Consider the following 11274-nt stretch of genomic DNA (forward strand, 5'->3'; position numbering starts at 1 on the left):
GTGTCATTTGCTGTCTTGTTTCCTCTGACTCAATACCCGTTTCAGTCCCCCTGTGGAGGCAGCCCAGCCCTCACTTGGCTCCAGGGGACGATCTGGCTGCCCTCCTTCACAGCGGTGGGGCCTGGAGGAGACCCAGTGCAGGCCCTAAGAGGGGCTGCTATGCACTGCCTCCAGGGCCTCAGCATCTCTGAGGACTGACCCTGCCCAAGGCAGCACTTGCCCATCCACGCCAGGCATAGGGGGTGCTCTCTGCCCTGTGGCACCCCCCTACCTCCCAGGGCCCCTACCCATACACCACAAGGGCAGGCATTGGTCCGGGTGGGTTTCTTGGGTTTATTGACCGTCTCTTGGGGTGATGAAGAGGACACAGGGCGGTAGTCAGGCAGCACTACCTGCGGTACCAGATCCTGAGTCTCTTCTCTCTCTTGATCTTCTTCTGCAGCTGCAGGATGCCATAGAGTAGGGCCTCGGCTGTGGGCGGGCAGCCTAGGGGTGGGATCTCGCCTCAGCGTCTGTGCCCATGGGGCAGGGGCCCACAGCCCTGGCTCAGCCAGGTGCCCTTAACGAGTGACTGGATTCTGGGCCCTGCTGGAGCACCACCCCTCTCAATGCTGTCTGGCAAAGGGCAAGTGAACCAGAAGGAACATCAAATGGTCTGGCTGGGGGCAACAACTACAGGTAAAGTGGAGCAGGAAAGGCCTGGGCCACCCAGGGCCCTGGGAAGAGTGCCTCAGGAGCTGCAGGTTGGCCAAGGGCTGGTTGGTCACATCCAGGCCACTTGCCAGGGTGGGGAGGGCTGAGATGGGCCCCCACCCCCGCATCCCATGAATGCACTGGAGGGGCTGGGCGCTTTGGCCCACGATGGGAAATAGCCAGCAGGGTGGGCAGGGCAGGAAGGCCCACAAACTGAGAAGGGAAACTCCAGAGAAACAGTCCTCACAGTCCCTGTCCCTGATGTCTCAGGTGAAAAAAGTAGGGGGGACACATTGCCACCTGGAGGACTAACCAGGACCTGACAGACCTACCACCTCAGATGGCCAGACAAAGAACTGTCATGGTCATTTACTTCCAGCTGACTCTGGAGTGCTCAGTAGCTACAATATGATCACAGCGGGCCATTTGATATATGGGGAAACAGGCTCAGAGAGACGACATGAGGTCATGTGTTAAACAAGCAGTAACTGAGCAAGGGTCTGGCTCTTGGTCAAGGTTAATAAGCCTGCAGGGTCGGCCACGCTATGCATCTTTTGAAGCCCCACCCACTGTGCCCTCTGCCACCCAATAGGAGGGGCTGGACGGGTCTGTGTCAGGCTCTGGTCCCCCCACCCTGCAGGGCCTGGCCCAGGTGCTGAGGCTTCTCTAGGGCCCAGCGTTGCTCAAGTGGGGCCCAGGCCTAGAAAAAACACTCAATATTTGCAGAATGTGAAACAAACCAACCCCATTTTCCAATGAGCTCCAATGTGGAAACCTGTTTCTCTGCCTTTGGGAGATGCCAGCACATGCCAGCACGTGCCCAGGAGGCCACCCCCACTGATCGTCCAGATGAGGAGGTATGTGAGTCCCGCAGGATGGCCAGACAAGGATCGCTTAGTTACATGAAAACTTTAGACAAACCACTGATACTTTTAGTATAAGTGTATCCTGAATATCATGGGACATGTTTATAATGAGAAAGGTATTATTGTTTTTCTGACATTCAGATTTAACTGGGAGCCCAGCATTTTTATTTGCTGAATCTGGTCACCCTGGTGATCTTAGATCCAAGCCGAGGGTGTGGGGGGATGCAGGGATGAGAGGTCTCACAACCCATTGTGAGGGCAAGAGCTCACGGACGCTGTTCATGTCCTCTAGGACCTGTTTTCTGTTTTTTTCAATAGCATTCCTTTGATTTTGTTTATATGAGGTGGAATCATATAAAACTATAGCTTAAAAATAACCAAGTACCAGCAACTCCGTACAGCTCAACCTAACCCCTTGATGTTGGCCTCAGCCAGTACCTAGATGAAATCGGGGAGCCCATAAAGGGACAACAAAAGGAAAGGCTGGGGTGTTACCTTTCTTAGACCCAAATCTGCTCATTCTTTTTTTTTCAATTCTCACCTGAGGACATGCTCACTGATTTTAGAGAGAGGGGGAGGGAGACAGAAATGGAGAGAAACACTGATGTGAGAAACATCAATCAGTTGCCTCTTGCATGTGCCCTGACTGGGGACCAAACCCTGAGCCTAAGCACGTGCCCTGACCAGGAATCGAACCCACAACCTTTTGGTTTACGGGATGACACTCCAAGTCACTGAGCCACACTGGCCAGGACCTGCTCATTCTTAAAAAAGAGAAAGCCCACTGTGTCTGCAGGAGCATGGGAACTCTTTTGTGGGAACAAACCTGAAGGCCTGCTTGCCCAGAGACGTGGGCAGGGGACTTACCTGGAACGTAGATGTCCACAGGCACGATGCGGTCACAGCCCCTGACGACGGAGTACGAGTAGTGGTAGTAACCTCCGCCATTGGCGCAGCTGGAGGAGGAGCAGTGCTGTGAGGGCCACTCTGGCCACTGGCCCTGTTCCCTCCTCTGGGCCCTGCCCCTAACCCACAGCCACCTTCAACTGCAAGCAGGTGCCCAGGCCACCATAGGAATAGAATGGGACAAAGTCACAGGGAATGCAGTAGTCAGCTGGGACCAGGTAGAACAAGGGTAATGGATGGGCCCTGAAAACATGATGCTTAGTGAGAAGCCAGACACTAGAGGCCACATACACAGTGTGTGATTCCATTTATATGAAATGTCCAGAACAGGAACAGGGCAGGGAATGGGTTCATGGTTGCCAGGGGCTGGGAGTGAGGGTGGGGAGTGACTGCTGATGAGCAGGGATGGGGCTTATTGTTGGGGTAATGGAATGATCTGGAACTAGACAGAGAGGATGGTTTTACATGTTGTGAATGCAATAAAGCCCACTGAATTGCACACTTTAAAAGTGCAAACTTTCTGCTATATGAATTCTATCTCAACAACAACAAAAAGGTGATTAAACATGTTTTAATGATGTGGGGAAATGACTACAAGTTAAAAAGGCAAGGAGAATGTGAGCTGCTGACAGGAGATATCGCTCATGTGTTCATAAAGCAAACGGACAGAAGTCCTATGGGCTGCTGGGCTGCGGGAGCAACGATGACCCACAGCAGGGGACGTTCTGTGGAACAGTGAGTGCACACAGCAGAAGTGTCAGAGTCTCTGCAGCTGTGGGATTCTACTGAGTCTAAGTTACACCTCCATGACCTTGATCGGACACGAGCCCAGAAAAAGACTAGGGAGAAACATGCCACTGTGTCACAGGTATGTCTCATCACTGGAGGCAGCTCATGGCCCCCAACCCCACCTGACACTCACCTTCCCATGGACACAACATAGCGAGGCTCTGGCATCTGGTCATAGACCTGGAAGAGATGATAGGGTCTACGTGAGGCTCAGGCCTGGGCAGTGAGAGAGCAGGGGTCAGGGCCAGGCCTACCTTACGGAGCGCAGGGGCCATCTTGTTGGTGAGTGTCCCGGCCACAATCATGACATCTGACTGGCGTGGGCTGGCTCGGAAGACCACGCCAAAACGGTCCATGTCGTAGCGGGGTGCTGCCATATGCATCATCTCCACAGCACAGCAGGCCAGACCGAAGGTCATGGGCCACAGGGAGCTCTGAGGGTGCCGGGGTGGTCAACCGTGAGTGGACAGTTGTCCCATCATGTTTAAAAAACTGGGCAATTTCACATAGAAGAACCTAGATTTCTAACCTTTCTTGAAGAACGACACGTCAGCCATTCCCTGACCCAACCCCACACAGAAACCACATGACCAGGGCTGCCCAATGGGAAGGTGAAGTGAGCTAGGCCTATGGGTCAACACTTGCCAGTAGTCACATTACCAAAGGAAAAAAAAAGAAAAACAAACATAAAATTAATTTTTAATAGTACCACTGATGTAACCTAGTACATCCTAAACCCCATCCTTCCAGCACGGGCACTTGCTGCTCTGAGTGACTGGCAGCCACATGTGGTACAGGCCTAATGCTGAGGATCTTGTTCTGGACACCTCCTGGTGTCCAAAAACTCCAATGCCAATTTCTCCAGGAAGCCCTCCAGGACGGCCTCAGCTGCTCTCTGACTCCTTTATCTGTATGGTGCCTGATTACCCTACAGCTGGGATTCTCAGCTAGACCTTTCTCTGATTCTCTGCATCTAATCCGGGACAGAAGTAGCCCCCACTGCCCCACTGATGTGCTACTGCAGTGACAGCACAAGGGTTGTCCACCGTGGCAAGACCACCTGACTGACTGGCATCTGAGCTGGCTGACCCTGACCTCATCTCTGGGTGTTCACAGTCGTAACAAGGCTGCAGCGGACATTGTTGTCCTGGAGCTGTCCAGGGGCCCCGGGAGGGTGCTCACTGTGGTGTTGTGGCACAAAGACACACAAAAGACTGAGCCCGCATATGACCATCAATGGGAGATTGTTCAAGTGGCCTGTCCCAACCCAGCACAGCTTGGGTACTGAAAGGAGCCCCTGTCTTGGGACAGAGGACACGTGTCCAGTGGGAGACACGCCAGACACATGACTTAACAGTGAATGTAAGACAAAAGCTGTTTCGTGGCTGACACTGGGAGCAGGGCAGGCTTTTAAGATTTTTGCCAGAAAGGAGTTACTGCCTTTGGCAGACAATACTTTTCTAGTTAATAGGTTACTTTTAGCCCAGGCTGGTGCAGTTCAATGGATTGGGGGTTGTCCTGCAAACCAAACAGTCGCTGGTCCAATCCCGGTCAGGGCACATGACTCGGTTTCAGGCCAGGTCTCCAGCTGGGCACATGTGAGAAGCAACTGATTGATGTTTCTCTCACACATCAACGCTTCTCTCCCTTTTTCTTTCCCTTTCCCTCTTTCTAAAAATAAATCAAATCTTTTAAAAAGTAAATAAAAATGAAAAGGCTACTTTTACATTAAGAGAAAAAGAGGTAGTAAAAGAAAACAGGACTACAGAAGGGAGGTGGCCCATCTTCACTAAGGCCATGGGAGAGACAAGAGGGTGGGACAGAGACACGGGGGGATATCAGGGCCGGGAGCTGGCAGTGTAGGGGTGCAGAGGATGAGTCCTCACATAATCATGAGCCTCTGGAGAAGTCCAGTCGGCTTCCTGAACCACAGGGGAAGATGAGCGTGTGTGCTGCCCACGTGCACATGTGCAAGTGTGCAGCTGAGGCTGGAGAGATGGAGGAGGGTTGGGGGCTCACCCGGCGGGCCCAGTTGACGAGGTCGTCCAGCTTGGCCACCACATACTCGCCCCGGCTGCTGGGAAGTGAGCTGGGTTTGGGGACCACGGCTCCGGCCTTGGCCACTGCGGGCTGTGTGCTGGGCATAGGGCATGGCACAGGGAGGTATTAGTTACGTAGGAATCCCAGGAGATGAGTGCTGGCCATTCCCACAGCCTCTACCCTGGGGCCTAACACGGAGCAGCCTGTCAGAGCACAGAACAAAGCTGTGGTCACTGCCAGTCCTGAAGGCAGTGCTGGGAGGAGCCTTGGGGCCAGGGATCGTCCAGGGGCTGCAGAGTCCCACCACCCAGGCCTGGGTCTGCTGAACAATGAAAGACTGCATGGACATACATCATCCTGCCTTGCTGTGGCCCCAGAAGACCCAGCCTTCTTAGGAACTCAGTTTCTCCATATGGAAAACAGGGGCCAGCTGACACACTCTTTAGGGAAGGCCCTTTGATTTAGGGATGTGTGACCATTGGCTTACACGTGCAGGAGGGGCTGGGCAGGGACTGCATAGTCCTGTTGGGTGTAGGAAGCCCCTGGAGTCACCACGGGTGCTGCTGTGCTGGGGAAGGGGGCTGCTTCAGGGCGAGTGGGTTACCGGGAGGGCTGGCCTCACCTGCTTGGACCATCAGCAGCCAAACTCGCATGGACACAGCGTATGTGAATAGCTGGACCCACACTGGAGCTGCAGAGACAGAGCACACATGAAGAACAGACTGGGATGTCTGGAGATGCTGTTACAGGGGCTAGCCTGGAGCAGGCATGGGAAAACTACAAGTCTGGCCCTCTGTCTATTTTTGTAAATAAAGTTTTAAAGTTTTATTGACACACAACCACACCAATGTGTTTCTGTGCTGTCTGCAACTGTTTTCGTAAGGGCATAGCTGAGGAGTCTCGACAGAGACCATCTGGCCTGTACGGCTAAAAACATTTACCATCTGGCTCTTCAGGGGAAAAGTCTGCTGAACCCTGGGCCACAAAGTGCCTAGTTTCCATTTCACACTTCTCTCATTTTCCTTTTTTTATAGTGAATATGTATTTTATCCCTAGAAAAATAGACGTCCAAATCCATGCCCGCCTCAAAGTCCCCTAACTTCTCCACATTAGGAAAACTCTCTCCTTAGATCTGCTATTTCCCAGGTCCCATGGTGCTAAGGGTTTGATTTCTGGGCTCTGTCCTTGAAGAGGCCCCAGTGGCCACCTGCTTTCCTATCCTGAGGAGGCCGGCATGGGGCTGCCATCTGGGCAAATATACTGATTGTTTTCCGGCGACAGGTAATGCATGAGTCCTGAGGGCACTAGAATAGGTGGACAAGGGTCTAAAACCAGGCTATGCCCCAACACGGATTGTCCACACTGAGGGTCCTGCATACCACCTGCTGGAGAGCAGACTGCCAGCCCCAGTGCTGCCCCTTACTCGCTGTGTGACCTTCAGCGGGCAGGGCTCATTTGGAGTTGCTTGAGTCCTTCCCAGCTCTGAGGTACTCTGATCCCATTCCCAGTCTGACCCCTTCCTGATGGGTAGCCATGGCCAGGGCCAAAGACACAGGCACTCACCACAGAGCAAGGATCGGGCGGAGCAGGCTGGGAGCTGCAGAGAGAACCACAGGGTGTGGGCCGTGAGTTTCAGACAGCACTAGAGACCATAAACTCTAACGCCTAGGTCAGCCAGGTCTTTCCCCCTCCGGCCCCCTGCCTCATGCACCTTCCCTCTACCCGTGGCCTATCTAAATTCTCCTTTAACAAATGTTTGGTAAAGAGGTGTCTTTCTGAATATGAACCAGATAGTGCCACTCCCCTGCTTAAAACCCCACAGCCCCTGGAAGAAGCCAGACTCCACGCCAGGGCCACCTTCCTTTCCTCACAGGTGTCAGTGAGGAACCTGCTTCAGCACCTCCCCACATGCTGTTTTGTCTGCCCGGAGCACCCTGCCCCATATGTGCACATGGCCAGCCCTTCTCATGGGGTGGGTTTCAGCTCTAACTGGGTCTACAGCATGCTCCCAGGCTCTCTCAATCCTGTCACCCTGTCCTATGGCCACCTATGTTTATTTGTGTGATGCCTGCCTCTCCAGCAATAATGCTAGGGCCTCCTAGGGTAACCCCGGTGTCTCTTCAGCCTTGGCTGTAGGTGATGAGTATGTGTTGAGTAAACAAACCCACAGAAACGAGCATGGAAGAGCATGGAAGACGACTAACTGCTCAACCCCAGGCTCCTGTTTGAGCTGCTCCTCTCTAAGCCTCAGTTCCCCCACCTAAAAATTTAGGGCTTTGCACAAGCTCACAGCTCAGTAAATGCCCTTCACAGGTCAGCAGATCCGTGAACTTCCACAAGAAATAAAAATACCCTCTTTGTTGTCACCATCTTACTGAAAATTGGTCTTTCTTTCAATTCTGAATGTCATCAACAAACCACAGGACCCATGGTTTTTACCAAAAGAAATTACAGACATTCCCAACGGCGTCACAAGGGTGGCAAACATTTCCACCCATCCTTCAAAACCATAACAATGGGACTTGGTGCTGGATTTCGAACGTTAATAACCAAACACCTGAATGAGGAACTCGCCAATTCGGTTTCGAGACAAAATCCTAACTATCTCGGGGTAACTGCTTTCCTTTGCAACCCTGTGAATTTCATCCTGTGCGTTTTATCACTAATTTCAAGACAAGGTCCCAGGAGCAGGCCAAGTTGAGACGCCTGCTGTGCGAGTAATGTCACCTTTCCGAGGAGTTCCGGCCCCCTACGGGCCTCAGTTGCCCCGCCAGTCAAGGAGGCAATCCACAAGCCGCTTCTCTCTCGGAAACTTACAGAGCAGCAGAGCCTTGACCCCCTTCCGGGCCCCGCCCCGGCGTTCTCCAAGGACTGGCGGGCCTGTGTCGCTACCCCGGCCTCAATTTCCCCGAGAACCCTGACCCCGGAGTCCCGACCCGCTCACCCGCCGGTGCCGCCATCTTGGCCTCGGCCTTCAGATAACCTCTGCGGTCCGTCAGCTTTAGTGCTCCGAGTCCTAAGGATCTTCGCCCAAAGTGGTTCGGCCGGTGAGCGGAAGCCGGAAACTAGGCCCGGAACGTTCCGTCTTCGTGGACGTTCCCCACAACGTCCACCCCCGACGCCCCACGAGGGATAAAAGGATATAGGGGTTTGTTTCCAAAAAAGCAGGGGCCTACCCACTTTTTCCTTACCCGAGAAGCAAGAATAAAAACTGCGTCCCTGGGTGGGCTCGAACCACCAACCTTTCGGTTAACAGCCGAACGCGCTAACCGATTGCGCCACAGAGACAGAGCTGCATTACCTCTCCAAACGCTGCCCTACGAGGCATGCGCGATCGGTAAGTGCGGAGCGAGATATTTCTGTGTATAGTCGTCTGCGTAAAATTGGGTTGAAACGGGGTGATAGCGACGCCTGCCACCCAGCCAAAAAGGCTCAGTTGGAAAAGTGCTGCACTGAAGGTTTAAAGGTCCCCGATTAGATCCCGAGTTTCGGCAAGAGTTTCAGTGCCCCGGAAGCATCATTTTCCTTTCCTCGAGGCGTGTGCAGTTTCTGCCTTCACCAGCATGTGTCCTCATTCTGCAGATAACGAGCAGGGCTGCCACTCATTCCAACGTGGGACAGACAGAGCAAGGCACTCAAACACCAGTCCCACTTCCAAGACTAAGATTTCAGCCTAAACGCCCCATTTTCCCAACCCAATTTTTTCTTAGTGGTAGCATTACCAGAGCTACTTGTAAACACAAACACTATTGAACACCAAAACTGACAAAATAGATTGCAAGAACACCCTTCACTTGTATGTCGTTTATTTTTTTTAAACCCTTGTCCAAGGATACATTTCTTGATATGAGAGAGAGAGAGACATCAATGTGAGAAACATCGACTGATTTGGCACCAGTTCGACTGGGACTGTATCTGCAACCTAGATATGTGTTCTGATCAGGAATTGAACCTTCTGCCTCTCAGTTTTCAGGATGACGCCCTACCCACTGAGCCAAACCAGTCAGGGCAAAGTTTGTTTGTTTGCTTGTTTTAAATTTAAGATAAATAACAGACTTGCAGAGGTGCCAGCGCTGTGCAATGAGAATCCCTGCTTCAGGAGGTGGTTCTGTAGAAACCTGCTACTTCCCTGAGGGTGGGTTTGATTGCTCCACTATGGAGGCTGGTGCTGGGAGTCAACTGACCATAGGGGAAAGCCAGGTGTGGTCACAGTGTCGCAGGGTTGCAGGGCCTGGATGAGGTTCTGGATTAGGCTGGGGAAGGCAGGGGTGGAGGACAGTTCCCCAGGAGGTCCTGGGTTGGGGAGGATAAGGGAAAGCAGAGAGAACCCAGCAGGTGCTAGCAGCTTTGAGCAACTAGCTAGACAAAGCTCCCAGGAAGGAGCGGAGGAGGCAGGCAGGAATCACTTCCTCCATAGTAAAGGTGACAGGGAAAGGCAGAAAGAACCCCATCAGTTTATGGGGGTGCTCCTGGCAAGTGTATGGGGCCCGGGATGCTGTTCAACTCCACCCTCCCGAAACCTGTGTCAGCAGTACAGAGGGTAGAGCCAGCTGCAAGGGACACAGGCTCAGTTGCCAGAATACCTGAGGAAAGCCATCACCACTGAGAATGGGGGTTGTAGGAGGGTGTGGATAGGTGGAGTACTCCAGCTGTGCCCCACTTTTTGTTGGGTGAAGTCCATCCTCTCCAGGCTTCAGAAGCAGCTGAGTGGCACTGGCTTACCCAGGGCAGTGGCCACCTCTAGGCTTTCTAGGACACTCCTCACTTGGGCAGGTAATCTGGCTATGAACTACTACCTGAACTACCACCCACCCATTTAGAGGGAGAAGAGACCCCCACCCACCCCAACAGCCACCACTACCAAATAGGAACATCCTTAGAATCCACAAAAACACAGCAAGCACTGAAAACACCTGCTGGAATGTGGGACCAGGTTGTAGGTTAGAAGTCTCCCCAGATGGGGATGGGGTTGGATCCCACAAGCTCCAAGCCCATCTGAGGGAGACTGCATGCCTGCATGCGGGGCCTAGGAAGGCAGTCAGATCTCCAAAATGACATTTACTTCCCACCCGAATGGTTTAGGCCTGCAAGCACAGACTTGAAGCACAGTGAAGATTAGAGGGGGAAAAAAACAACTCAGGAACTTAAAAATACTTCACAGTAACAGAATAACCTCATGCAGGCCACAGGGTTCCCACTTGGGTACATTTGTCACCAAGGAGAGTAGCCAGTATATTCAGACAGGAACCTGTTCTCACTGACTGATCTCAGGGAGGATTGCTGCCAGTAGACGGCGCTGTTGGACTTTTCTGGAGCCAGGCCCACTTTGGCAGTGTGGGTAGGGCCACCCTGTGTGGGTATGGAGGACTCTGTCCAGGAAGACTGATCCCTGCAGAGCCAGGTCACCAGGCATCAGGAGTCTCCCTCACCCTACCCACCAATGGTTTCGGCTTTGGGTCACTAGTTCTTCCCTCTGAAGTCACCCCTCTGGCCAACCTGGGAGGGATAGCAGGGGAACTGCATGTAAGGATCTCCTGCTCTTAGATTTGAGCACAATCATCTGAGACATAGATCACCAGCAGGGTTCTGGGGCCCCCAGGTTGCAAGCCATTTCCCCAGTACATCCCACTAACCAACCAGAGGTGATTTCTACAACTCCTTCAGACCTCTTGGGGAATCAAGGCACCCATCCTTGCACATTCCATGAGAATCTCCTTTTGACTGCCCTCTGCAGTGATTCCTGTTGGGTGAGGGGGACATCAGGAGAGAGAGCAGTCATGCCAGTGGATGCACTGACCTCAGTCCAGGGGTGACAATGAAGCCAGGGTGGTGACAATGGGGCAGGGCCTTGAAGTTAACGTCACTGATGTTTACTGCTACATCAGCTTAGAATAACTAACTAATCAGTGTGTGGCTCTGACTGGTAACTGTGTTCGAGGCCTGGCCAAGTGAAAATGAGGCATGGGTCCGCACACAGCTA

General features: G+C 52.8%; 1 protein-coding gene and 1 non-coding gene across 2 annotated transcripts; both read right to left on the reverse strand.

Moving 5' to 3' along the window:
• Positions 1-313: 313 nt before the first annotated feature.
• Positions 314-8472, reverse strand: NDUFS7 (NADH:ubiquinone oxidoreductase core subunit S7). Its single transcript, XM_028519746.1, has 8 exons — positions 8239-8472; positions 6858-6891; positions 5917-5985; positions 5274-5391; positions 3509-3688; positions 3388-3434; positions 2427-2515; positions 314-486 (listed from the first exon to the last, which is right to left on the reverse strand). Exons 1-8 carry the CDS (start codon positions 8252-8254, stop codon positions 389-391), a joined length of 651 nt encoding a protein of 216 aa, XP_028375547.1. The 5' UTR covers positions 8255-8472; the 3' UTR covers positions 314-388.
• A 36-nt stretch (positions 8473-8508) lies between these two features.
• On the reverse strand, positions 8509-8582 carry TRNAN-GUU. The gene has a single exon. It is a non-coding gene; the product is annotated as a tRNA-Asn (tRNA).
• Positions 8583-11274: the final 2692 nt, after the last annotated feature.

Source organism: Phyllostomus discolor, chromosome 8, assembly GCF_004126475.2.
Source record: "Phyllostomus discolor isolate MPI-MPIP mPhyDis1 chromosome 8, mPhyDis1.pri.v3, whole genome shotgun sequence".
NCBI classification, from domain to species: Eukaryota; Metazoa; Chordata; class Mammalia; order Chiroptera; family Phyllostomidae; genus Phyllostomus; species Phyllostomus discolor.

Bases quoted from the DNA above. Each gene is read 5' to 3' on its own strand.
- NDUFS7 (XM_028519746.1), bottom strand. The intron at 5,986-6,857 runs GTGAGTGCCTGT...CTGTCTCTGCAG, and splicing joins CGCCCGATCCTTGCTCTGTG to CTCCAGTGTGGGTCCAGCTA. The intron at 3,435-3,508 runs GTAGGCCTGGCC...CATCTCTTCCAG, and splicing joins TGGCCCCTGCGCTCCGTAAG to GTCTATGACCAGATGCCAGA.